Genomic DNA, 24,750 nt, shown 5'->3' on the forward strand with positions numbered 1-24,750 from the left:
TTTCAGATTTTACAGTTTCCACTTGTTTTTCAAACGATATTTTCGTGAATATTGAACATGCGGTAAAGAGTTCAAACACTGGATCCACGTGCACTCCAGGGAGAGTGACATCTGGTCTCTATTACAGATTGTGATTCAGCCGGTGGAGCGATCCGCTTCTCTACTACTTCTCTCGAAATGCTTGAAACGGCAATGCGGCAAAATCAGGAAAATTAGTGCAGGTTTTTTTAAAAAAAAGAAAAGTAAATAGAATTGCGGTACCGTTGTGGATATTTAGCTGTTGAAACGCTTGGGCTGTCATTAAGAACGCAGGCTCAGATGAGAGTGGTCTTTCTCGCGGTGATTGCTTGACTTGATCTCGTCACGGCTTCGTCCGAGGCTCCGCCCCCCTGCTGATGCTCATCTTCGGAGATTTGGTTCGATTGCGGTGAGTAATCAAACCGTTTCGGGGTTCTTTTCGGCAGAGGTGCCCTCTGTGATGGTGATGCCCCGATCCTTGAAGTTCTCCAGGGGGGGTGAAGTCCACTTTGCCTGCACTGCATCTGGTTCCCCTCGGCCACAGACCACCTGGAGCCATGGAAACCTCTTCATCACAAGCAGACACAGGTACAGAACACCCGCGCCGCCCCCCCCCCCGCCCCCCCCCCCAACCACCACGACCATGCAAACACATTCGCACATGTACGCACATACACCAGCCTCTCAACCCCTTGCTGTGCGTAGAGTTTAAACCTGTGCCTATAAGTCACCCAAACTCTTTGAAATGTATGTACAGTCTCCAGCTCATACCATTTTGGGGTTTCCATTTATCATGCTATATTTGTCAGTTATATCATACTTCATCTCTTTATGTTTACACACGTTACTAAAATGTGATTTTGGCTTTTGAGAGGTTCTCAACCTGTACTGACTAGGAAACTGTACTAATTGTTGGTAGGATGAATGCGTTCATTGACCTTTTTGCAGCGTCTTTAATTTTAAAGTTTTTTCCCTTGCCTGCTGACTCATTCATTCCAGGTGTATTCATTTTCTGGAAAATTCTTAATGAACAATGTGCAGGAAAAGAACAGGTCAAACATTTAAATGTGCTGTGTATGTTTAGAGAAAGTAGAAGTATACAAAAGAAATACATCTTGTTGTTTATAGAGTACCATCAAAGGCAGCTTGGGGAAGTATATATTTATATGTGTTGAAGTGCCAGATGCAAGTCGGTTATTGTGTCACTGCTAAACATGCCTTCCCCAATTCCATTCAGGGTATCCATTTCTAAACATGGAACGCTGACAATCAGAGACGCCGCCCCGGAGGATGCTGGGAACTACACATGCCTGGCGTCCAATGAGGCTGGAACCGCCACCCAGACGGCGACCCTGATCTACACAGGTGGGTGATGGACTGGGCCATGTCAGCTGACTGCTGGGAAGAAGAGGGGGTTTGATTGACAGCAGCACATTTTCTGATTTATTGTCAGTAGGTCTGACAACTTGCTGGGTCGAGTTTTTAACCTACATGTCTGTCAGTGGTTGCCTCAATGATTGAACATCATGGCACTTTTTCACCAAGTGCACTGGATTTTTACTTCTTTTTTGTGGGGACAGGGGTCATTTTTAGTGGAACTCATATGATCTTGTCACTTGACAGGACCCTGCCGAGATGCTCAGCCCCATCGCAGTCTCCATTTTGATAATTTCACTGCTTTTGTTATATTTATTTGCCTGGCTCTGTCCTTACACAGACTAGGGTATGTAATGTCGGCATTGCTGCTATTTTTAATAAGTGGGACAACTGTATTTCCCCCTAGTGTGTTAAATATACATTCCATTCAAGCTGTGCTATTATTATGGCCGATGCTTGTGCTTTGTTGAATATGAACATACTTAAATGCCAAAGTAAGACAGTTGTGTCAAATTGGTTATTTTTCCTGAGTACTAATCAAATTTGTATTTTTTAATGACTATTAGGCAAAATTCACCAAAAAATGTATTTATTTCATGTGGTTTTTTAAACAGACTTTGAACTGTATCACAAAAATGGCATTGTCCCAATACTTTTGCATTTAACGGTATATTTAAACAGCAATAACTCTTGAAGTTTGGGGTAAGATCGGTGGAGCTGCCCTTTGGTACGTTTTAATAGTCGTATTTCTCTCTCCTTCCACAGAAGCCCCAACCATATCAGCAAGCAGACAGATTGTGCTTGCAGTTGCCGGTGGAGATGCCACGTTAGAGTGCCAAGCTACAGGGGACCCGCCCCCTCTGGTTAAATGGTATAAAGGTAAACACGATCACCATGGCAATGCACTCATGCAGAATTGAAGGAATGGATTACATTCATTCGCAACAGATCTACAGTTTTTGCACATTTGTGTGGGTTGTCAATGAAGTCAGTGTGACACTATATGTGTGTGTGTGTGTGTGCGCGCATGTGTGCGTGTGTGTGTCTATGTGTCGGTGTGGATTTTTCGGTACATGTGTGTCCTTAGGCGATCTGCAGGTTGGGACACTACCATTTGCAGGACAGCACACCCATCGTGGGACACTGCATTTTGGAGAGGTGCAGGAGAGAGATGCAGGGGAGTACCGCTGTGAGGCCAGCAGCTCTGCAGGGACGTCCTCTGCCACAATCACTCTAGAGGTCGGAGGTCAGTTTGCCTACCTCCATTGTCTGTATATTTGAGGAATATGAATCCTGTACTATGTAACTAGCACAGTCTTGCAATAACAAACCACTGAAGCACAATAATGCAAATCCCAACTTTTCATAATGAACAATAGATTTTATTTAGAGGAACATATTTCAAGATGTCCAAATCCTTTCATAGAAAACATGCTTATGTGTGAAACTCTTAAGTTAAAAGCCAAGCTGTGTCATTCCTCCCACATGCACCTCCATTCGCCTATGCAGTGATTCCACATTTCTTGGAGACCCCTGGTGATGTCACTGCCAACATTGGGGAGAATGTGACGTTGCCCTGCGTGGCTCATGGTTTCCCCACTCCTACGGTCGCTTGGCGTCGAAAGGGCGGGTTGATGATCCCCACCAGGCATGATGGGAACAGTGGCAGCATGCAGGTCGAGTCTGGGGCGCTCCTGATCCACAGTGAGTTACAACTGCCCTCACACCACCATCTTCACCCTCACCCTCACCTACACCCTCAAACCCCTAGACCATGCTCCATGAGGTATCACGTCTACAGCCAGTGTAGTTCGCCATAAATCTCACTGTGACACACTTGGCCAATAAGCTGAGTACCAGTCTAGAATGAGCCAAGCTCTGCTCTGTGAATGGCATGTCAGAGAGGATTATGGGAATGTGGAAAATGCAATGACAGCCCTCTCAGTTTTCTGACTCACTCAGGGCTTGTAAAATATTTCCAGGTGACATTACCAAATACTAGAAATTCTTCATTGATCATTCTCAAGGGAAGCATTACAAAAAATATGAACTTTTATAGACCGCCGGATCTTTGACATAGAGACCAGAGCACGGATAGACATTCTGATTTCCCCCACGTCGATACTTTGGGTTCTGGCAAGAAGAAGACCAGGAGAAGGAGCAGAGCGCTGATTCAGACACAGCGCTGTGTTATATTTTTATGCAGCAGGCCGCATACTATTTTATTGCAGTTACTGCTTTTGAATTTCAGGAAGCAGTTGAACTGCCATGCCCAGCCCATCTGCTACCCCTCCTTCCATGGGGTCTGCCCCCTGTGCCAGGGTAGTGTAGCTGTATTAGGCCTTTTCTTACCTGGCTATGACTGAAGCAAAATGTGTAACCTGTGTGAATCTCTCCTCAGGTGCGTGGCTGGATGACGAAGGTGTATACATCTGTGAGGCTCAAAATCAGTATGGATCCATCAGGAAAGAAGCCAGGGTCACCATCTCTGGTCTGGGTCAGTATCTTCATGGCACGGTCATGGACCCAGTACTGTTTTCTCTGCTTGCTGATGAGGAGCACCTGGTAACATTAGTACATGAGAGAGCTTTGCAGCAGCTCTTTCTGTAACCTTGTTCATACATTTTCTGTTCAGCCAACGGTCGCAGCTGCATTCAGATTTTCATAAGCCTACACTGAGCCTCCTTCCACTCATGAGTCACTAGCTCTCTTTTTGTTTCTATGTTTTCTATCTCTTGGCCCACAGAACCTCCACTTTTGGCTCAAGGTGCCCCCACGCTCTTCACTGTGATTGGTCAATCCCTCACCATTCCTTGCATGTTATTGGATGGAATTCCTCTTCCAGACAGGCATTGGACACACAATGGAAAACCAGTAAGAACAGCAATGGGGAATCTTCTGTCATTTTGATTTTGCTTTTAGAATGAGAATGAGTCTATATGTGACTGCACAACTGAGATATATATATATATATATATATATATAATACATATAATTATACAATTTTATTTATATATATATATATATATATATATATATATATATATATATATATATATATATATAATACTGTTAATATGTATACCTTGTGCTTGTCCACAGGTCCAGCTGAATTCCAGAACCTTCCTCAGGAGTGACGGCAGTCTGTATGTTGACAGGGCTGTACCAGAGGATGCTGGGATATATGTCTGCACAGCCGTTAATATGGCAGGGTCCATGAACATATCCATGACCCTGGAGGTCCATGGTGAGGGCGGCTGCTTGCTCCTTCTTTTGAGTAGACTGAGACAAAATAATTAAGTGAAGAACTAAGACTGTCAATACAAAAAAACAACAGCCCCACCGCTTCGAATGTAAACACATTTGAATGAATTAACATCCCCAGCGGCGTAGGTTCACGCTTGGATGTGCTGTTAAATCTTGCGTCCTTAGAAGTTAATTTGCAATGTTTCTGTAAGCTAATTGAGATTTGTTTTCACCCTACAAATCTGTTTAATGCTCTGATAACTTTTGTTGTCCTTGTTTTGTTCTTTCTTCCCCGTAGTTCCCCCGGAGATAAATCCTGGTCCATTCCATTATGTCGCCACTGAGAACGAGGCCATTACTCTGTCATGTGACTCCACTGGTGTTCCGAAACCAACTGTCTCCTGGTCCAAGGTTGGTTGTAATCCTTGTTGCTTGGAAACTTCATTTTGCTAATGAAAATTTTGGCCCTGGCTCATGAAAAACCAAAGTGATGAATTGCCTTGGAACGTACACCGACTATTACCTGATGGAGTCTGGCAAAGTTTGAGCAATTCGGGACCATTTGATACATTTTACTTCCTCTGAAATAGTCAGATATAGCAACAGATAGGAAATAGTAAATTTTTTGCAGATATACTGAGCGTCCAATGAGGCATTTCATGGGGGGTTATTCCTTTGTCGGGTGAGTTTTCCCTTTCATCCATCAATCTCCAGCATTGTCAGCTTAGCTCCACTAGGGTATTGTCCATCTCTATTCTTGTCACATGAAAGTGAGTCTGCTAAAGCCATCTTCCTCTTAAAGGGAAAGAGGGGAAACCGGCCCTTGGATCGCACTTTGGGAATTTGAGAAGGTCTCGGAACGTGCTGTACCTTTGTCGTTTGATCTCAATCTGCATTCTGCATTCTGCCTGCCTTGTCCTCCAGGGAAGGGAGAGCCTGTCCCTGGACCAAACATCAGCCCGGGTGGATAAGGCCGGTCACCTGCACATCCTTAGCCCCTCCGAAAAGGACGCTGGTGTCTACATCTGCACGGCCACCAGCCCCGTGGGGTACGCCAGCCAGGAGATGCAGCTTAGCGTCAACAGTAAGACACAGCACCCTTTAACCTATTGCAGGGGAGAAAGAGCTCTAGTACAAACAAGATAAAGTGTGCCGTTGATATTTCTGAGATGTTGAATATTGAATAGGGAGGCACGGTGGTGCAGTGGGTAGCACTGTAGCCTCATTGCAAGAAGGTCCTCGGTTCGGGGCCGGCAGATCCAGGGCCTTTCTGTTTGATGTTCTTCCTGTGTCAGCATGGGTTTCCTTCGGGTATTCTGGTTTCCTCCCTGGTCAGGTTTGGTTAATTGGAGAATCTAAATTGTCCCTTCGTATGAGCGTGCGAGTGAATGAGTGAGTGTGTGCCCTGAGAACTGTCCAGGGTGTATTCCTGGCTCTCGCCCAATGCATGCTGGGATAGTCTCCAGCACCTCCCGCAACCCTGACCTGGAATAAGCGGGATGGATAAATATTGAATATTTGAATATTATGTACTAGTTCCTCATTCCAAAAAAAATATTTATATTCATCATCTCATAAATATTTAATATTTTTTAAATGATTTATGTACATTTAAATGGCTTTATGTTGAGAGATTGTATTAAGTGTTTATTCTTTACTCTTGTAAGCGATACTCTTTTTTCATATATGACATAAGTGTGTGCTTGATAGCTACCTTTGTACAATGAATTTAGTCTTCAAGTAACTACACATCATAAATTACCAGGCAATAATCTAGTGGAGGTTCTTTTAGATAACAGCTTTATGTGCCTATTAAACTGTAATGAGTAAACGTCTATCTGATTTGAGTCGATGGCCCTCTTATGTTCTTCTCTTGTTAGCAAAGCCAAAAATTGTCAGTAGGACCAGTAAACAACCAGTGAAAATGGATGCTGAGGTGGGATCAGAGGTCATTCTTCCCTGTGAAGCAAAGGGAATCCCCACCCCTTTGGTGACATGGACCAGGGACGGCCATCCCATACCGCCCATTACAGCCTGGTAAGGGGATGTGTTTTCACAGAACATGGATTTTACATGTCCACACGGAACAGGGAGGAGTCTAAGGACCAGCCATACCATCTCATTATACAGCATAGTCATTATATGAACCAGAGTGACTGTCTGCTCAACCATGCTCTCTTTCAATGGACTTTGATTTAACCAACATTTAGAGGAAGCAGCCATCAAGCAGCTGTATCCAATTTAGTCGCTTGCTTTTGAAGAGTCAGGTCCCGTAGAGTTTAGTGGCAGAGCTCATTCCAGACATGTGGAACCACTACTGTCGGGAAGAGGAACATGTAACCAGATGAAGTCCTCAGACGTGTCTCTTTGTCCATCGGACGCCCACGACGGGGGCCACCAACGGGGCAGGTCCCCCCAGGCAGCTTGCGAGCGGAGGGAACAGGAGTCCATGGGTGACAGGGGGAGACGGTGTGTCTGGGAAGCAGTGACTGCTGAGTGTCTCGGTGCAGCCACAGCAGAGCAGCAGCATGAGGCCAGCACACAGGGGTGGGGAGGGTGGGGGGGAATCACCTGGAAAACGGGGGAGGGGGGGCGTGTTGTGGGCCGCGAACGGAAAAAGACAGCTCAGAAATGGAGTGAGGTTTCAGTCTCCGGGGGATTGTCTGCCATAAAAACAGCGCGCCAAATTTTTTTTGCAGGCCCCCGGATGATGAATATCACGGGGCGTGGGAGGGTACTATGCGGCCTTTCCCCCATAACTATATTTTATGGGGGCCACCTCAGTTACGGGAATGTTCGCCATTCTTCCCCATTCCACGTCACAGCCCTTCCGCCCCCACCCCAAACCTAGCCTTCAGGCAACCTACGGAGAGGAAGCTGACTGCACAGAGCGGGAAAGAAGGAAATCAGTCATCACTGGACAGCCGGATCCCCACCCCCCTCCCACAGTAGCGAAGGTCGCCTAGGATGAGAGGTTCCAAACATAGCCTCCTCTTTACCGGGTCAAGAGGAACTGTGGTATTGCCTCACTGATTAGCCCGATTTTTCCACATTGCTCATGTACACAGATGAGCCAGTGCTTGTGGAGGTAGATGGATGAGCCATATGCTGATCTGTTTTCTGTCCTCGTGTGTTTGGGAGCCATATCAGTGGGTGAGATGGCCTGTGCCAAGGTCTGGAAGATGAGATTGGCATTGAGCTGGTCATTTAGCTTTTGGGGTGTGCTGCCATTTTCCAGAAATGTGGCTTGCTCCTGGAAGCTCTTATGAGACGGCAGGTTCTGACTGTGGCTACAGCCTGGACTAAGCCCATATACTGCCACCGAGGGGCTCCTGTCTGTTTCCGCTAACACATCACACTTCATCATCATCAGCAGCAGCAGAAACTGACCACAGATAACTTGCTTTTGCATTAGTCCTATTGACACTGACCTTGTTTCCCCCTCCCCGGCTGATCCAGGTTCAGTGTGCTGCCCTCTGGTTCTCTGAAAATTAGCAACGTACGACTGATTGACAGTAAACAGTACACCTGCTCTGCTGTGAACCCAGCAGGCAACGTTTCCCTCACCTACAATTTGCAAGTACAAGGTACACACCTGCACCTCATTTTGTTTGCATACAGTTAAAAAGAGCACCCCTTTGAGTTTTACAAATTCCAATTTGATTCCAATTTTAAACGAAAGTTGCAAAAGTTCTTACAATTGCGCTGTGCTCTAGAATATTTGATACATTTTGTAATGGCTCCAGAAGAACATAACCTTTCATGTAGTTTGAAAGTAACTGTCCGAATAACACGTAAAACAATATTCTACACCGTTTTTTTCAGCTAAGCCCCGAATTCAGGCCACACCCCCACTGCTGAAAGCTGTGATTGGTCAGACTGTTACTCTGCCGTGTGTGGTTCAGGGAGAGCCCACCCCTCAGATCAGCTGGTTCCGCAACGGGACACCTTTGAAGGAAGGCGGGGCAATCCGAATCCAAGGGGTTGCCCACTCTGATAGGGGGACTTACAAGTGTGTGGCCAAGAATACTGCCGGGCAAGATACCATGGAAACGACCCTGGAAGTGTTGGGTAAGCGGGTACTTGAGGAACCACAGACATTCTTTGCCCTTCCCCCTTTTTTCACTTTTCACTATAAGCAAAGCACATATTCAAAAAGCCTTTATGAAGCATGAACTATACCTCCTGAACATGATGTAACACCTTTATGGATTAATAAATATTATATTGAGGTTCAATATTTGAATAAAGTTTATTAAGAAGACATTTAAATATAGCATAACACTTCAGCAGTGGTAATGAAGACTTTATACATGCCTCAGAAAAGTTTTGGGAAGTGGGATTTTTTGATGGACAGTTGGATTTAGGGATCCCAGTTTGGGAGAAAAGAACATAAAAAATAAAACCACAGCCATGTGTTTATGTGACAGCTGGGTGTTTTTCTTCCAACCACTGTCTGATCATGGAAGATTAATTTATTTTTTGGCCCATGGATTGACTGCTTTGTTGACCTCAAAGGGCATGATGTCAACTGATTGACAGGATAGAGGAAGTGAGGGGCACAGTTTGAGTGTGCAGAGAATGTAAGAATGTTTCCGTGGTCACCATAGCAAATAGCTAGACTGACCATGTGACCTTGTTCTATTCACCTCAGAGGCTCCTTTCTTTGTGGAGGCTGGAAATGATGTCATGGAGAGAGTGGCCAATGACAAGGTGGTGATCCCCTGCCCTGCCCAAGGTATGTATGGATCTGGAAGCACAATACATATGATTTAGGTGAGGGATGATCAGCAGGAAGTGCTAAATCAGCCAATTGCCATTTTGTCTTTACATTTGTTTTGAGCAGAGCCGTCCCACTAGGCAGATCAAGCACTGTGCCTATGGCCCTGCCTTCTCTCCCAGGGCCCCACCTTCTCTCCTTTCTTTGACAGCAGAAGAATCTGAAGGTGCCAATGTTTGGAGGGCCCCTCCAAATAATGTTTTGCCTAGGGCCCCCAAAAGTCTAGGGATGGCTCTGGTTTTGAGAGTACAAACACTGTCCACTCTTTTGGTTAATGCCACACTTTGTTTACAGGCACAGGAAATAGCTATTTTGTGCATTATTTATTTGTGCGTAAAGTCTACAGGGGACAATTCATGTAGTTAATTACTGTTCCTGTTGGTTTTATTTAAATGAGGCTGCCTACAGCTGTGTTTGTGAAGAAGAAAAACTATTCAAGGGCATTGAATGTACTTTGCAAATTGCTGTTTCATACCTGTTAGAGGAAATATTCGCTGAATGTGGTTTGATTGCTTTCAAACCAGAAGAGGAACCATCAGACTCGTACCCACCTGTACAGTGCTGTCGCCTTCAAGTTTTCTCTTCCTCAAGCTTAACAATGAGCGTAAAAATGTGTGTTTGTGCTTCTATTCTGAAATGCCTCAAAACTGCCATCAGTTAACCCAACAGTGGAAGTTAATTGCTGGAGTTTTATCAAAGATGGGCATGATGCAATTTAAGTCAAACGACCTCCCACACACTTGGCAAAGAGGGGAGGGAATACAGCTGGTAGTTGGGTGAGCTTGTGGTATGCCTGTATGAGCGTGTGTATACTGTATGTGTGCATGTGTGTTTGTTCTATGTGTTTGTGTCAGCATGCACACATGTCAACCATCCTTACTTCTCGAGAAGAACAAGTTATGTAAATAGGTGGTGTTTTGATGGAAACCTGCCATGGCAACAAAGTGTAAGGTTTGTGTGTGTGTGTGTGTGTTTGTGTGCGCGCGCGTGTGGGGGCAGGCATGTTCTGCGCAGCAGCTGGAACATCATTTTGCCTCCCGCATCCTGGGCCACATCTGCTTTCTGCAGTGAGCGTGCCCGCTGGGAGCGGAATGCTAATTACAGGCTGCTGCCGGTGGACACTGCACTGTGGAAATGTATTAGGGATGTCTGGAGCGTCGGCATGGCGATGGAGCCCGTGCTCCTCCCTCTTGGAGAATGCGTGGAAAGAAAAAAAGAAAACTTTTGCGATGCGCGAAGCGCGTACGGCAATACATGTCCTTGCAGGAAGTGTTTGCCAGCCAGGCCGGATTTAGACTTAAATCACAGCTTGCCAATCACTGTGTGCTGTGGGTGGCAGAAGTATTATCTGCCTTCATGATTAAGTCTCTCAAGTACTGTCCTCTGGGGGGAAACGCTTGAATTGATCATTTTCCCAAAATGAGTCCATGGAAAAGTGTTTAACTGAACAAAACGGGGATGCACCAACACAAGACTGGCTTATGAATCTTTGGTAGGTCCAACTTAGCATTTCGTTTGGTTTGTTGCCTTTAATTGTATTTGAAGCAGGTTGATTTGAGTGCAAGGTTTGCAGGTGTGTAGCTACATATTCTGCAAAGCTTTCTTGTTGACCCCCGAGATAAAGAATCAATAACGTTGCATTGCATAAACAGCTAGGTTTGTTTTCTGTAGCAGTATGGGGTTTTTATCTGAACAGATAATGAGAGGAAGCTTAATGAGCCTTGAAAAAAAGATGTCATTCTTTAAAAATGAGGGACTTGTTTTTCATATCATTCTACACTACAGCATGTTTTTCCTCCAAGCCCGTAAGGTAATACATTTCTGTATTTTAAACCATAAACATGAGCTCAGTGCAGGACCCAGTTGGAAACTATCCTTGGTTCTTTTGTTACGTCTCCTGAGATTTTTTTTCTCTTTTTTGGATGCAGAATGTGATGTGTGTTCATTTTTCATCCTCTCTCCCTCTCTCTCTCTCTCTCTCTCTCTCTCTCTCCTTGTGTGCTTTGCTGTCAGGACTTGGTAAACATTTAGCAAGTCAGGGACGCACTCCTCTGATCTCCGAACGGCCCCTTTGGAGTCGGCCATAAAAGCCGAGAGGTGCCTTCTGAGGCTTTTTAACCCTGTGAAACTTTGGGAAAACATCTGTTTCTGGCTCCTCGGGCACCTGAATGTACACATTAACACTTTTGAACTGTAGGTCCCATCCACACCAAGCCTCTGTGTGCCTGACCCCAGGCCTCTGTTCCTGTGGCTGTAAATCTCTGCCCTGCCACTTTAAATCAGGCATCTCCAAATATGTTGTGCTTGGCTCTCGCCCCCTATCGTCGTATTTTGACTTATCTTGAAATATCACAGGATGGCGACACAACGGATGCAGACCTCCGCAGTACTTTGGCACATTTTCCCCTGCCATTCCATCCGTCTAGGAGATAAATGGAGAACCCACTTTCTTCCTGTTTGCAGGCAACCGTCCGAGGAAGTATTCCTACAGCGGAAGCTTTACCTCGTTTCAGGCTGACCCCAGATCAGCTCCCTTCCCCACTTCACTCTCTCTCTCTCTCTCTCTCTCTCTCTGCATGCCCTTGCAGGCTCACCCCCTCCAAAGGTGCGCTGGTTCAAAAACGGGCTGGAAATACACCCCGACCAATCAGGGATCGGGGTTACGGTGTCACTGAATGGGTCCCTCGTGATTGGCTCCACGTCCGCCAGCCATAGTGGGGACTTCAAATGCTTGGCCACCAATGAGGCTGGATCCGTGGAGCGGAAGACCAGACTGAAAGTAAATGGTGAGTAGCCTTTACCCACACACTCCCTCCAGCTGATTTCTGTTTTTCAGCATCGTACCTCAACAGATTTCACATCTGTCATGAATGAATAAAATAGTTTCCAGTCACTAGGGTATTTGTTCATGCAGCACCCCCAAAACAGAGAATGATTTCATTGTTTGAGGATCATTCCCCAGGAAACAAAGAATATAACATGAAACCCTTGCGCTCCCACGATTAAAGGATGTGTGTTTATAAAAGCATCTGTGAGCGATTGCATTTTATTTAATTAATTTGCTGAGTCATTCCCGATCAGTTTAACCCTCCTGTTGTATTTAGTATTCTCAAGTATTTTTTTTATTGATAAACAACCTGTCATTCATCAATAAATCAGTGAATAGCTGTTTTCTGGCTTCACAGTCCAGGGAGACTGTTTTTTTTCTTTCTAAACTATCCATTTTTGCTACAAAACATATGTCCTAACTGTTTTTTTTTTTTCTGTGATAGATGTGTGCCATTTAGCTTTCATTATTACTTCTGATTTTATAACTTTTGATTTCGTAACTTAAAAAAGACTCATAAGGAAATCTTTGTAAGCTGATGGTGAACCGCTTATATAAAAAAAGGGCAATGTTTAACTTTTTATAATGGTAGGGACACTCCCGGAAAAGTAATAAAATTTAATACTGAAAACTATTAATTTCAGGGAATTATCTCTGCTGTTAAAAACAGGATAGAATTATTTTTGAACCTCAGGACAACAGGAGGTTAAGGAGCTCATGATTTATGAATTCATATATCACAGTTAGACATTTTCTAAAGCTAATTCATTTTTATGCACCTTTGCTCAATGGTGCCAGAGCAATGCCTCACCTGGGAAACAGACTTAACATTTTGGGTCATTATCACTCCAGCAGCTCAAATTGCTAAACCACAATGCCGCTCCCCCACCACTCCCCCTCACTATTATTCCATTACCGCACCTCTACTCCATCACTATTTATTAACTCCTCTACTCCATCACTGTTTATCAACTCCTCTACTCCATCACCACTTATCAACTCCTCTACTCCATCATCAACTCTACTTCATTACTACTTTAGAACTCTTCTATCCATCAATGCTTATCAACTCCTCTACTCATCACTGCTTATCAACTCTTCCACTTCATCACTACTTATCAACTCTACTTCATTACTACTTACCAACTCTTCTACTCCATCACAACTTATCAACTTCTCTGCTCCATTAATACTTATCAACTCCTCTACTCCATCACTACTTATCAACTCTACTTCATTTCTACTTACAAATTCTTCTACTCCATCACTACTTTTCAACTCCCCTACTTCATCACTACTTAGGAAGTCCTCTACTTAATAGCTATGTATTGACTCTGCTACTCCACCACTCATTTATTATTCTGTTTCTCTTGTTTACCCTCCAGTTCCGCCAGAGATTCAGGATGATGGACAAGCTGCCAACCTTACGGTGACCCTTCACCAGCCCCTCAGTCTGGGCTGTGATGCCTTCGGGAACCCCTCTCCCTCCATCACCTGGACCAAAGATGGCCGACCTGTGGGTACCGTCTCCCCAGAAGAGGCTTTGGTTTTTCAGACGAACAATACAGTTGTGCCCACCTCTCTAATGTCCCAGACGCTCAACTACAATTTCATTTATTTGCTCTTATGATGAGATTAAGTGGGTCAGTCCAGTCCACTTTGCCATTCAGGGCACCAGCAGCGCTGAACCACACAATAGTTATTTTGGTCTTTCTGTGGTCTTACTTTGGTCTTTTGAAACCACCAGATTGATATCTCTAGCAACACAGTGACACCTAGTGGTGTATTAGTATATTCCGGTTGATAAATATTACTTTTATTAAAGAGTCAGATTACAAACTCCTTTCATCTTTGGTCTTCTGCAGGTGAACGATTATGCAGGGATTTACCTCCAGAATGGAAAGAGGCTTCTGAGAATCTATCGGGTCCAGATGGAACATTCTGGCACATTTTCTTGCAGGGCTTCAAACAAAGCCGGTGAAGCCAGGAGGGACTACAGCATTGTGGTGCAAGGTGAGTGACAGCATCTCTTGTTCGGTTCGGATGGATTTGTTTAGGGTAGGTATTCATCGGATATGCCAGTTTTAAAGCGAGAGCTTTGTACAGGAAAACTTTCTTCAACAATATGCAAAGAAAGTGAACCGCTGATTTTTTGTGAGTGAAACCCCTGTGGACATGAGATGAGTTTGAATTGCTTAATTAAATGTTAGAATAGACTCTTTGGCATGGAGTCCATTTCTGAGAGCTATGAGCTAGACTGGAATGTAAATCGCATTGGCATACAACAGTAGAAATCTGGGGAAGGGATTTAGAACAGGTAGCACGGACTGCGATGTATCAGTGGTTTGTAGGGTGCAAGAACTTTGCTTAGAAACCTTTTTGGTTCAGGAAGGTGTAACCTCATTTTTCTGAGCACTTAATGGGTCATGGTTTTCAGTATTCTCCCTTTGTGTCTCTGTGTTCCCGTTTGTATGTGTCCTCCTTCTGTCTTTCTCTGCCTCTGGTGGTCCACCTGTCTGACTGTCCCTGGCCCCACAGCTCCCCCTGTGATCTCAGGCACGTTGGCGATGCAGGACCTGGCGGTGGTGGCCGGGCAGGAAGTGGAGCTGCAATGCCGGGTCAACGGCCGCCCAGCACCCAAAGTAGAATGGAGTCGGGATGGAGAGTGAGTGAAGATGGGTTACTGACTACAGATTCAAACAACACACACACACACAGACACACGTGCACACACATACACACACAATTACGCACACACTCACGCTCACACACCTACAGTACACACACACACACACACTCCCAAATGCACACACACAGAGACCCTCACACACTCACGCTAACACACTCGTCACATGGGGACCATTCGTACCTGTGATGCAAGCGGCAGCATCCCTCCCTTCTGCACAGGGTGCTGTCACGAGATGGAGACCCCCACGTGGAGTTCCTGGAGCAGGGCCAGGTGATGAAGGTGAAGTCTGTCCGGCTGAGGGACCAGGGCCTGTACCGCTGCGTCGCCAGCAACCGCGCCGGCACCCAGATGCGCCAGTTCAGGGTCACAGTCCAGGGTAACCTCCCTGCCCCCCCCCCCCTTCCCCTCCCCAAAATAAAACATCCCATTCCTTACACTGGTTCATCCTGATAGGTGATACTGTAGTTCCCGCTAATATCTTCCCCTTGTCCCTCCCCCCCATGTCTCGTTAGCACCCCCTTCCATCAGGAGCTCCAGCGAGAGCACGGAGGTGTCTGTGGTTCTGGGTTTTCCCACCATGCTCCCCTGCGAGGCCGAGGGCGTGCCCGCCCCCAGTCTGACGTGGCTGAAGGACGGCCAGCCAATCGTGTCCAGCGCCCGGCTCACGTACACCCGGGGGGGGCAGGCTCTCCACCTGGGGGCGGCGCGCGGCGACGACGCAGGCCGGTACACCTGCCGCGCCACCAACCCCGCCGGCACTGCCCACAGACACTACACGCTGAGGGTTCTGGGTAAGGGGGTGTGCCCATTTTCATGCTGCTCTGCAGATCGGCTGATCTGATTTCTGCTGGTATGGAGTGAAAACCAAATTTAGAAGCTTCGACTTAACAGACCCTGGTATATTGTCATATTATCCACAAGAACCCTCATAAATTCTTAGATGTATAAACTAGGAAGGCCATGATGAGGCTCTTTGCGCTAAGCATTCAGCATCAAATTGAAGGTAGCACTATGCCATTACACACACAACGACAAATTAATTTCAATGTAAATAATAAAAACAAGCAATACAAAGTAAGTATTCCTTAAGTATATGTAACACCTTCAATCACATTCAACACCATTCTTAAAAATAATTTGTAAGCAAACAGAATGCTTTACACTGACAAAGTGTATCTTTATAAAGTAATACTTTATGAAGGAATACTTTGCGTAACTGAAATAATGTATAATATGCATGCAAAACATCTTTAAAATCTAAGCACAACACGTTTGTCAGTTGGATTGCATGGTGTCCTCTCTTTAGTTCCCCCTCAGATTGAAGCAGATGACTCCACGTCCCTCGGGTTTGGCAGCAGAGAGGTGAAGGTCCGAATCAATGGCACCTTGGCTCTGTCCTGCCTGTCCAAAGGCTTTCCTGAGCCCGCCATACAGTGGTACAGAGACGGACAGGTGTGTGTGTGTGTGATAAGCGGTTTTGGGGTGAACCCATTTGATTGGATGGGTAGTGATTCAGAGATAAGTAACTGCTTTCACGTGTTTGTGATTGGTGACTAATGATAAGGAGTCAGACCAAAACTTTGATTTATATCGGAGGTTCTAAACATTTTAATTCCCCATGTGTACAACGTACTCATAGTTATGATTAACACTCATTTTTTTATTATTACTTCCCACAATCAGTAATAACAAAGATTTATGCATCATAATTCCTTCATTACAAAATAGTGAGGAAAAGCATAAATCTGTGTAATGGGCTCCTTCATCTATTCATAAGCAATCAGAATAGATTTTGATATAGATGGTTCCAGAAAAGTTCAACAAGTTATTAAAAAGCCTTCAGTGTGCTTTTTTCATTGACTCCCAATTAAGTGCAAACATTTTCCCTCAGAACAGTCACCAAAAAAGGAAAATGCATTTGAATTTGTTTTAATTCAAAGTTAAGAACAAATGGTAGGTGAAAGCAGACCTGGGTCACAGTGTGTAAACAGGGAGCAGCTTAGACCTTGGCCAAGGCTGTTGAGTGGAAACCAGGCTTACTGTATGGACCTCTCAGGATGCTGATGATTTTTCCTCATGTCCAGCTGCTTGTGGGTGACGCTCACGTTGGGATCCGGGTGGACGGCCATGTTCTGCACCTCGACCGTGCCCTCCTGTCCCACGAGGGACAGTACACCTGTGTGGTGTCCAACGCGGCCGGGGAGGCCAAGAGGGACTTCCACGTTACCGTACAAGGTAATTGTCTTCATTCGGTCAATGACGAAGATGATTTAATTGTAGGAGAGACAGTCTGCTAGGCGAGCATATTGCGTAATGCCACAAATTAATATTATTGCATGCTAGGAGACCAGAGGCAGGTTTATTTCATAGTTGTCAAAATTGTATAGTGTTGTACGAGAATTATTTGTACGGACTGTTAAATTCTTCCCCATTGTGAAATCTGTGTCACTGGTGTGTTTGATTAAAAGTATATCTAGCATTATTGTTAACTGCATTGTGATGCTTTAATACAGTTACACTACTACAGTCATTATTCCTAAATTACATCCACACCTACTCCACAGTGCCGCCTGTCTTCCACCGGGTGAACAACGGACCAGCGGCCTGGGGTCTGGGAGAGGAGGAGGAGGGTGGAGATGGAGGGGAGGAGATGATGGAGAGGCGGGAGGTAGTCCTGGGTCACACCATCAGCCTATCATGTGAGAGCAACGCCATCCCCCCTCCCCGCCTCAGCTGGTACCGAGATGGGCGCAAGCTCTCCACCAGCGATGGAGTGGTGTTGCTTCCTGGTGAGTCTGCAAGGTTTCCCGTCACATGACACAGTACATCTACAGCAAGTCCTGTATGACACAGTGCATGGCCCCAGAAATAGACTTCTGTGATTGTTTGGTTGTGGCTTAAAGCTCAATGAGTGGATCGTTTTCTCAGGAGGCCAGGTCTTGCAGATCCCACGGGTCCGGAAAGAGGATGCTGGGAAGTATACCTGTCAGGCGGTGAATGAGGCCGGCGAAGACCGCATGCACTTTGATCTGGAGGTGTTGGGTAGGTGAACGGTATGCTTCTTTAAACTAGCTGATAGCTGATGCCTTTTAGGGAGGTATTGTTTAAAAAGCTATTCAGAGCATAAAGGAATCACTTGGGATTTACGCTTTGAATAATAGAAAATTGAAGTTTTACTTTAACTGTAAAACCACATACTTCATAAACAAATTCTAACTTACCTATGACAGAAACATTTTCACAAAGCCCTTTGTACTGCACTGAAGTAGTCAAAGTGACTTACTGAAAAAAAGCCTTTAACATGCTGAGCAAACACCACAAGAGCTAAAGATAGGCAAAGTGCCACCATCAAGATGCATGTTTCAGAACCTGTGAGATGAAGGGAAAGATGGGTTATATTTTTTTCCCACCCCCTCCCAAAATCCAGCAGTGGGTCCTGGCACACAGTTAGAGAACCAATGATTAAGATGATGCGGGGTTAGTTTGTGCATCAAACGGTCCCATTCTGAGTCACTGTACCCCTCATCTCATCACATGGTATTGCTGCAGCTACGCTGCAGGACTACACAGTATGTGTGTGTGTATGCGTTTTACTATTCTGGTGGGGACTTGATTACTCACCTTCTATAAAGGGACCTCTTTACTTGTGGGGACAAAACTTGTGTCGCTTCCTGTGTTGCGGTGCCCTCTATCATTGTATCCCTTGTGGTATCGCAGTGCCCCCTACCATCATCGGTCAGGCGGATGAGTTCATGGAAGAGGTCATGGCAGTGGTCAACAGCACGGTCCAGCTGGGGTGCTCCGTGTCCGGAAACCCTGCGCCCGCAATCTCCTGGCTTCGGGACGGCCTGCCGCTCTACAGCGGGCCTCAGCTCCACATCCTGGAGGACGGGAAGCTGCTTGAGGTTCGAGCCTCGTTCCTTGTTTACTGGCATGATGGTGAAAGAACTTATAACCAGTAGGTTACAGGTTCAGTTCCCAGATGGGGAGCCAACACTGTACGATTAAAGAAGGTTTGTTAACCTTAATTGGACAAGATTTGTAATGTAGGATATGTAGCGTAGCCTTAGATGAGAGCCCATAAGAGCCCATCATATAATAGCACAATGATAGTGCTGGTGTTGAGTTCACTGATGTGCTGGTGCCTGGCTGGTCGTGTGGCCTGCATATAACATCGTGGCTGAAACCCCACTCTGCAGATTGTCAGTGTGCAGGTGTCAGACATGGCAGGATACCTGTGTGTAGCAGAGAATAAAGTGGGCGCAGTGGAGAAGCTCTTCAGTCTGACTGTACAAGGTGAGACTAACCCTACCCCAACGTTTATACCTAACGTCAAAATCACTGCATGTACCATGTGCACTACGTGTAACGTGCAATGAAAAGTATACAACATATATTTTTTGTGTTATCTCAACCAACCTTAAACGCTCACACAACCCACCAGTGATCCCAGCCCACAGTTTGGGAACCACTGGCCCGAGTGCATGCTGGTGAGTTTTTACCCAATCATTGATAACAAAGTATGTTGCTATAGTTCCCCCAAGAGTCGTCGGGCAGAGGGAGGAGGAGATGAGCGTAATTGAGGGTCACATGGTGTCCTTGCTGTGCGACGTCCAAGCCTACCCTCCTCCTGATATCACCTGGACCAAGGATGGAGAGGCCCTACAGTTCAGTACAGGAATCCACATCCTGCCAGGTCAGGGCCAGAGCAGCACTCCTCATTTGTGTTTTTGTGTGTGTGTGTGTGTGTGTGTGTGCATGGGTGTGCGTACTCACCCGAAAAGTGTTTCTGTGAGAGAATTTTTGTTTCAGTTAAATTTTCTGTTACTTTGGTTAATTTTATTAATTAGTCTTAAGGTGTTAAGCTGTATTAAGGTGTGTCTGCAAGGTGTGTTTTTGATGACGAAGTAGGCTTGGTGAAGGCTCATCTCTGTGAATGTGTTTTCAGTGAATACGTATCCGTTAACGTGATTGAATGTCTGCAGGTGGTCAGATGTTACAGCTTCCCCGGGCCAGAGTGCAAGATGCCGGGCAGTATGTCTGCACCGCCACCAACCGTGCAGGACAGAACCAGAAAAGCATCCAGCTCAGTGTGTATGGTCAGTACCGCTCACAGTGAAATTAAACCTCAGCACCACCCCCAATGAAACATTGTCAGCCTATTTGAATGTTTTCCAATGTAATTTTCATCAATTCAGCATGGATGGTATTGTAACAGAAGTTTAAAAGCATAAATGTGAAATGGAAAACTGATGCTTTTCAACAGGATTAATTCGTCTTGGGTATAATTAAACTAGAATTTCTCAGGCATCTTAAGGTTGCATATTTTTATTAAGGTTGAAGAGTGAATTTTGATGGACTTATTCCACACAGCAAGTTCTATGAAGTCACATTTAACATAAAGCTTTACTCCATCTTAATTTCATCTGCTTTACATCTTTGTTAAAGTCCCGCCAGTCCTGAAGCCCCGCACTGACTCTGAGCCAGAGTTCGTGACCCCCCAAGTGGGGACGTTCGTCTCCCTGCGGTGTGAAGCGGAGGGCAAGCCGGAGCCCGAGGTCACATGGTACCGCAATGGGCTCCAGCTAGCCCAGGGAAGTGGTCTGAGGGTGGAAGGGCACCTGCTGAAGATCCAGGGAGTGCAGGTGTGTGTCTGTGTGTTATTCCTGCTCTTCTGAAAGGTTTCTTTTAAATTAGGCCCCCTAAAATGGTCGCCTGATAGAGCCTCACCTCTGTAAATTAGTTAACTTCTGAAACCTGTATCCAACACCACATGCTGCAATGCAACGTTAATTTAATATACTAATGCATGGAAGCTAATTTGAAACAGGAGGTCATATAGCATATAATTATATCAGACTATAAAATATTTTACTTCTAAAACCTGCATCTGGCACCACAGGCTGCAATGCAGTGGCAATTTAATACAGTAATATATGGATTAGAGCCTTCCATCAGTCTTACTACAGTATATTTAGTACAGTTATGTTTTATTACTTTTTTCTGTATTTAGGGAAAATACTTTTTGCCATTTTGTTGAGATTTCAGACCCCCAGACCCAGTTTCAGAGCCTTTCTATTTTTGTAAGCGTTCTACCTCTTTAAAATGTTTAGAACCTCAAAGATATAAATCAGAATTATGGATGGACTCCTTATCATTAATCATCAATCACAGACCCATCTCTGACCACAAATCACACCAATGACATAGAAGATTTGACAGCAAACAGACTTGTACTTTACACTCTGTACTGACCACGATAGTCAATTCATTGTTGTTTGCAGGTGGCTGACAATGGAATCTACACCTGCAAGGTGTCAAACATCGCTGGACAAGTGGACAGGACTTTCCGCCTGACTGTCCACGGTGAGACATCAAATTCTGACGCATTTATTTACTCTACTTTCTGTAGTGCCCTACCAGCTTCTGGCAGCATAAGTCTCTTGACTGGGTATCTAGCCCTTTGTTATCAAGGCTGAATGTAGAAAACTGATTTCCACACAATGTTAGGTGAGATTTTTTCCGGTTTTCCCCCTGCACATCGGCAGTGCCCCCTGCTTTGAATGAGCCTCTCCAGGAGACCCTGGTCCAAACCCAAGGTTCCCACATCACCCTGCTCTGTGAGGCCACAGGCGTCCCAGCCCCCAGCATCGCCTGGATGAAGGACGGTGTCCCTATTGGTGAGAAAATGGAACTGTATCTGTTCTAGTGTGCTTTCAGGATTGTAATGCAATAAGCTCCCCTTCAGTTTTGTTTTTTCAGAAAGAAATATTATATTATATTATATTATATTATATTATATTATATTATATTATATTATATTATATTATATTATATTATATTATATTATATTATAGTGACCTTTTATTGAGCTATACTCTCAGCAGCTGAGCTGCAGTGTTGAAATGCAAAAAACTTCTATTAACATAACTATTGAAAGTACTTTTGTGAAATCTGTAAACCTACATTTCCTGGGAGAAATATTTGAATCTATTGTGTCTTTGGAATCAGTTTACTTACTCAGTTATACAGTGGCTTGAGTTATATGCCAACAACTGACAGTAAATGCATTGTGTCACTTATTTCAGAAGTGAGCATTACAGTCACTTCTTCAGAAATTTTTATCAGCACATTCCAATAACAGTTCCATGTTATTTGCCATAATCATTCTGAAAGTGCTTACATTGTGTTTGTCAGTAGGCTGCTACTAAAATTAAATTATTGCAAATTGTTGGTTTTGAATGCATATCTATCGACTGAATTTAAATGTACGAATATTAGCTGAAGTTGTGTGAATCGATGTTGGTACCAGTGCCTGTAAGGGTTCATTTGAATGCTCTTGGTGTTCTTTTGTGCTTGTTTCTGATGCACAGAGCAGTGTTCAGAGAACGTTTCTCTGGTGTCGGTGTCCACTTCCTTATAGTCTCTCATAGTGTTTAGTGATATTCTTGGACATTTCTGTCCATGTCTTTATTCTCTCTAATGCAAAACAGCACTGTTCAGTAGACGTCTCTGTGATACTGATGGCTATCTTAATTGTTTTTAGTGCTCAGAGAGCAATGTTCAGGTTCTGTTTGTGTGATGTTGATGTCCACGTCTTTATTGTTACTGGCGCACAGAGAGTAGTGTTCAGTGGAAGTGGTCAGTGCGGGGCAGTAGGCTGGAACTCGGACCTCTTCAGCTCTCTCATGCCGGTACCTACACCTGTGTGGCCAAGAACAGCGAGGGAGAGATTCACAAGGACTACAGCCTCACAGTGCAGGGTAAAAAACAGCTTCCGTGTGTCCAGTTCTACCAGTTTTGCCTGTGTGTTCACAACCAGAAATAACTGATCTATCTATCTGAATATTATCAAATAGATTAGATAGGCTATTGTATTTAGTAACAGCAATGGATTTCCTGTTTCTCAAACCTGTTCCCAGTCAAATTATATAAATATAAAATGGTGGAGCACAGAGCCAAATCAGGAAAAAAAAGCATGTCTTTGTCCCAATCATTATGGAGCTCACTGTAAAATCAATATGATATGGGTTGTCAGAAATGTCTTTGCTCTGAAAGAAGTATATGAGTAAAAAAAGATCATTCTGATTAAATGTGACACAACTTGGGGTGTCAATTTCAGAGCAGTATTCAGTTATCAGCTCAGTCAAACTTCATTAATTGAGATTTCAGAGCTCTGGTTCAGAATGATCACCAGAATATTCATCACTCAAAAGAGGGCTTCAGAAAAACAGGCTTATACCAGGGCAGCTCTTGCATGTTGAATGTAGGTGTGACTTCTGACTTGGGTTTGGGCTATAGCTTCGCATTAACCACTGTAGTCACCTCTGTGCTGGTCTGTACTGACATGTGCAACGCTCCACGTTCCAGTTTTGCCCACCATCCTGGACTCCGGCCAGCCCTCGGAGATCAGCGCTTCAGTGGGGGAGGAGCTGACCATGGAATGCCGGGTGACAGGGACCCCCAAGCCCCAGCTGAGCTGGCTGAAGAATGGGGCGCCCCTGGACACCACCGACATGCAGAACTTACAGTGGGTGCCTGCTTTTGTTCGGTTTTTCTGGGTTTTATGAGGGGGATGGGAGAAGAAAGGCAAGAAATTAAGAAATGGAGAAAAGGGAGAGGAGGCAGAGGGGGAGGGAGGGCACAGTCGAGGAGAGAGGAGAATGGGGGAGGTTCAGAATGTGTGTCGATCCGCGGACCGTGTGCCATGAACTTTGATACATTGTGCTTGTGTGCAACAGCTTGTCTCCTGATGGGGGCGCTCTGACGCTGCTGGGGCTGAGGCCCACCGACTCAGGGACATACACCTGCCTGGCGGTCAGTCCCGCTGGCCAGGAGAGCAAGATCTACACCCTGTCCGTGCTGGGTCAGTTTTACTCGCCTGCCCTTCCTGTCTGGGGAGAGGGGTGCACTTCCTGTGCTGAAGATGATTGGCCCAGTACTGACCCAGGCCATTTTTACTCTTCTTTTAGTGCCCCCCTCTATTGGGGGTGATGTGGGCTCCCCACGGGAAGTGCAGGTAGCCCAGGACAGTGTGGTGACCCTGGAGTGCCTGGCAGCAGGATACCCCCCACCCCAGATCAGCTGGCTGTGGAACGGACGCCCTCTGCTCCTCTCCCCTCGAACCCGGCTCCTCTCTGCAGACGCTGTCCTCAGGTGAGGCCCTTACTCCTCCTCCTTCTCCTTATTCCTTTCCCTTTCCCCATCTCCTCCTCCTCTCCACTTCATTTCTCCCCATTTTCCATTTATCCTATATCTCTCACTCTTCACGCATTTACACTCTTGCCACCTTTTCTTCCCTTTTTCAACCATACTCTCTCTCTAGCTCTCCTTCCCCTTCTTCATATTCTTATCCTGCTCTTATTTTGCTCACTTCCTCCTCTTCCACCTACCCCTCCTCTTTCCCACTTCCTCTGTCCAGACACTGTCAGCTGGTGTGTCCTCTCCTCCTATATTTAATTGTCTCTAGATTTAATCCAGCTTTCCCTGCTCTTTTCTGTACTCCTTTGATAACATGAGAAAGTTTTGTGTCAATCTAGTAGTTTAGATGAGAGAGGGGGGGACTGGGGGGATACTTTACCATCTGTGTTCTGTGTTCCCAAGGATCTCACCGGTGCAGCTGTCAGACTCTGGGGTCTATACCTGTGTGGCCCGCAGTCGGGCAGGACTGGCAGAACTCAGCTACAATGTGCAGGTGCAAGGTACGGCCTAGCCTAGCTTATATCAAGGGACTCAAAACTGGATGGCAGTCTTTTTTCACCATTCAATTTCTGTTCTTCTTTTTACTCACAAGTTAAAATTGCTGCATTATGC

General features: G+C 45.3%; 1 protein-coding gene across 1 annotated transcript in view; it reads left to right on the forward strand.

The window, feature by feature from the left end:
* hmcn2 (hemicentin 2) overlaps window positions 1-24,750 on the forward strand; it is a 61,166-nt gene that overhangs the window by 14,213 nt on the left and 22,203 nt on the right. Inside the window, exons 12-47 of the mRNA XM_035435556.1 lie at window positions 465-606; window positions 1,256-1,383; window positions 2,161-2,274; window positions 2,483-2,641; window positions 2,905-3,099; window positions 3,797-3,892; window positions 4,142-4,269; window positions 4,498-4,642; window positions 4,940-5,052; window positions 5,566-5,725; window positions 6,522-6,678; window positions 8,101-8,228; window positions 8,467-8,712; window positions 9,296-9,379; window positions 12,010-12,207; window positions 13,634-13,764; window positions 14,114-14,261; window positions 14,787-14,913; window positions 15,156-15,313; window positions 15,450-15,728; window positions 16,244-16,389; window positions 17,022-17,172; window positions 17,502-17,726; window positions 17,866-17,979; window positions 18,655-18,842; window positions 19,137-19,233; window positions 19,472-19,633; window positions 19,923-20,036; window positions 20,386-20,582; window positions 21,222-21,303; window positions 21,486-21,617; window positions 22,557-22,700; window positions 23,308-23,467; window positions 23,679-23,803; window positions 23,910-24,093; window positions 24,541-24,638. Of these exons, the coding sequence (XP_035291447.1) occupies window positions 465-606; window positions 1,256-1,383; window positions 2,161-2,274; window positions 2,483-2,641; window positions 2,905-3,099; window positions 3,797-3,892; window positions 4,142-4,269; window positions 4,498-4,642; window positions 4,940-5,052; window positions 5,566-5,725; window positions 6,522-6,678; window positions 8,101-8,228; window positions 8,467-8,712; window positions 9,296-9,379; window positions 12,010-12,207; window positions 13,634-13,764; window positions 14,114-14,261; window positions 14,787-14,913; window positions 15,156-15,313; window positions 15,450-15,728; window positions 16,244-16,389; window positions 17,022-17,172; window positions 17,502-17,726; window positions 17,866-17,979; window positions 18,655-18,842; window positions 19,137-19,233; window positions 19,472-19,633; window positions 19,923-20,036; window positions 20,386-20,582; window positions 21,222-21,303; window positions 21,486-21,617; window positions 22,557-22,700; window positions 23,308-23,467; window positions 23,679-23,803; window positions 23,910-24,093; window positions 24,541-24,638 (5,355 nt within the window). The remainder of the gene's footprint in view (window positions 1-464; window positions 607-1,255; window positions 1,384-2,160; window positions 2,275-2,482; window positions 2,642-2,904; window positions 3,100-3,796; window positions 3,893-4,141; window positions 4,270-4,497; window positions 4,643-4,939; window positions 5,053-5,565; window positions 5,726-6,521; window positions 6,679-8,100; window positions 8,229-8,466; window positions 8,713-9,295; window positions 9,380-12,009; window positions 12,208-13,633; window positions 13,765-14,113; window positions 14,262-14,786; window positions 14,914-15,155; window positions 15,314-15,449; window positions 15,729-16,243; window positions 16,390-17,021; window positions 17,173-17,501; window positions 17,727-17,865; window positions 17,980-18,654; window positions 18,843-19,136; window positions 19,234-19,471; window positions 19,634-19,922; window positions 20,037-20,385; window positions 20,583-21,221; window positions 21,304-21,485; window positions 21,618-22,556; window positions 22,701-23,307; window positions 23,468-23,678; window positions 23,804-23,909; window positions 24,094-24,540; window positions 24,639-24,750) is intronic.

This window comes from Anguilla anguilla, chromosome 10, assembly GCF_013347855.1.
Source record: "Anguilla anguilla isolate fAngAng1 chromosome 10, fAngAng1.pri, whole genome shotgun sequence".
Classification (NCBI taxonomy): domain Eukaryota; kingdom Metazoa; phylum Chordata; class Actinopteri; order Anguilliformes; family Anguillidae; genus Anguilla; species Anguilla anguilla.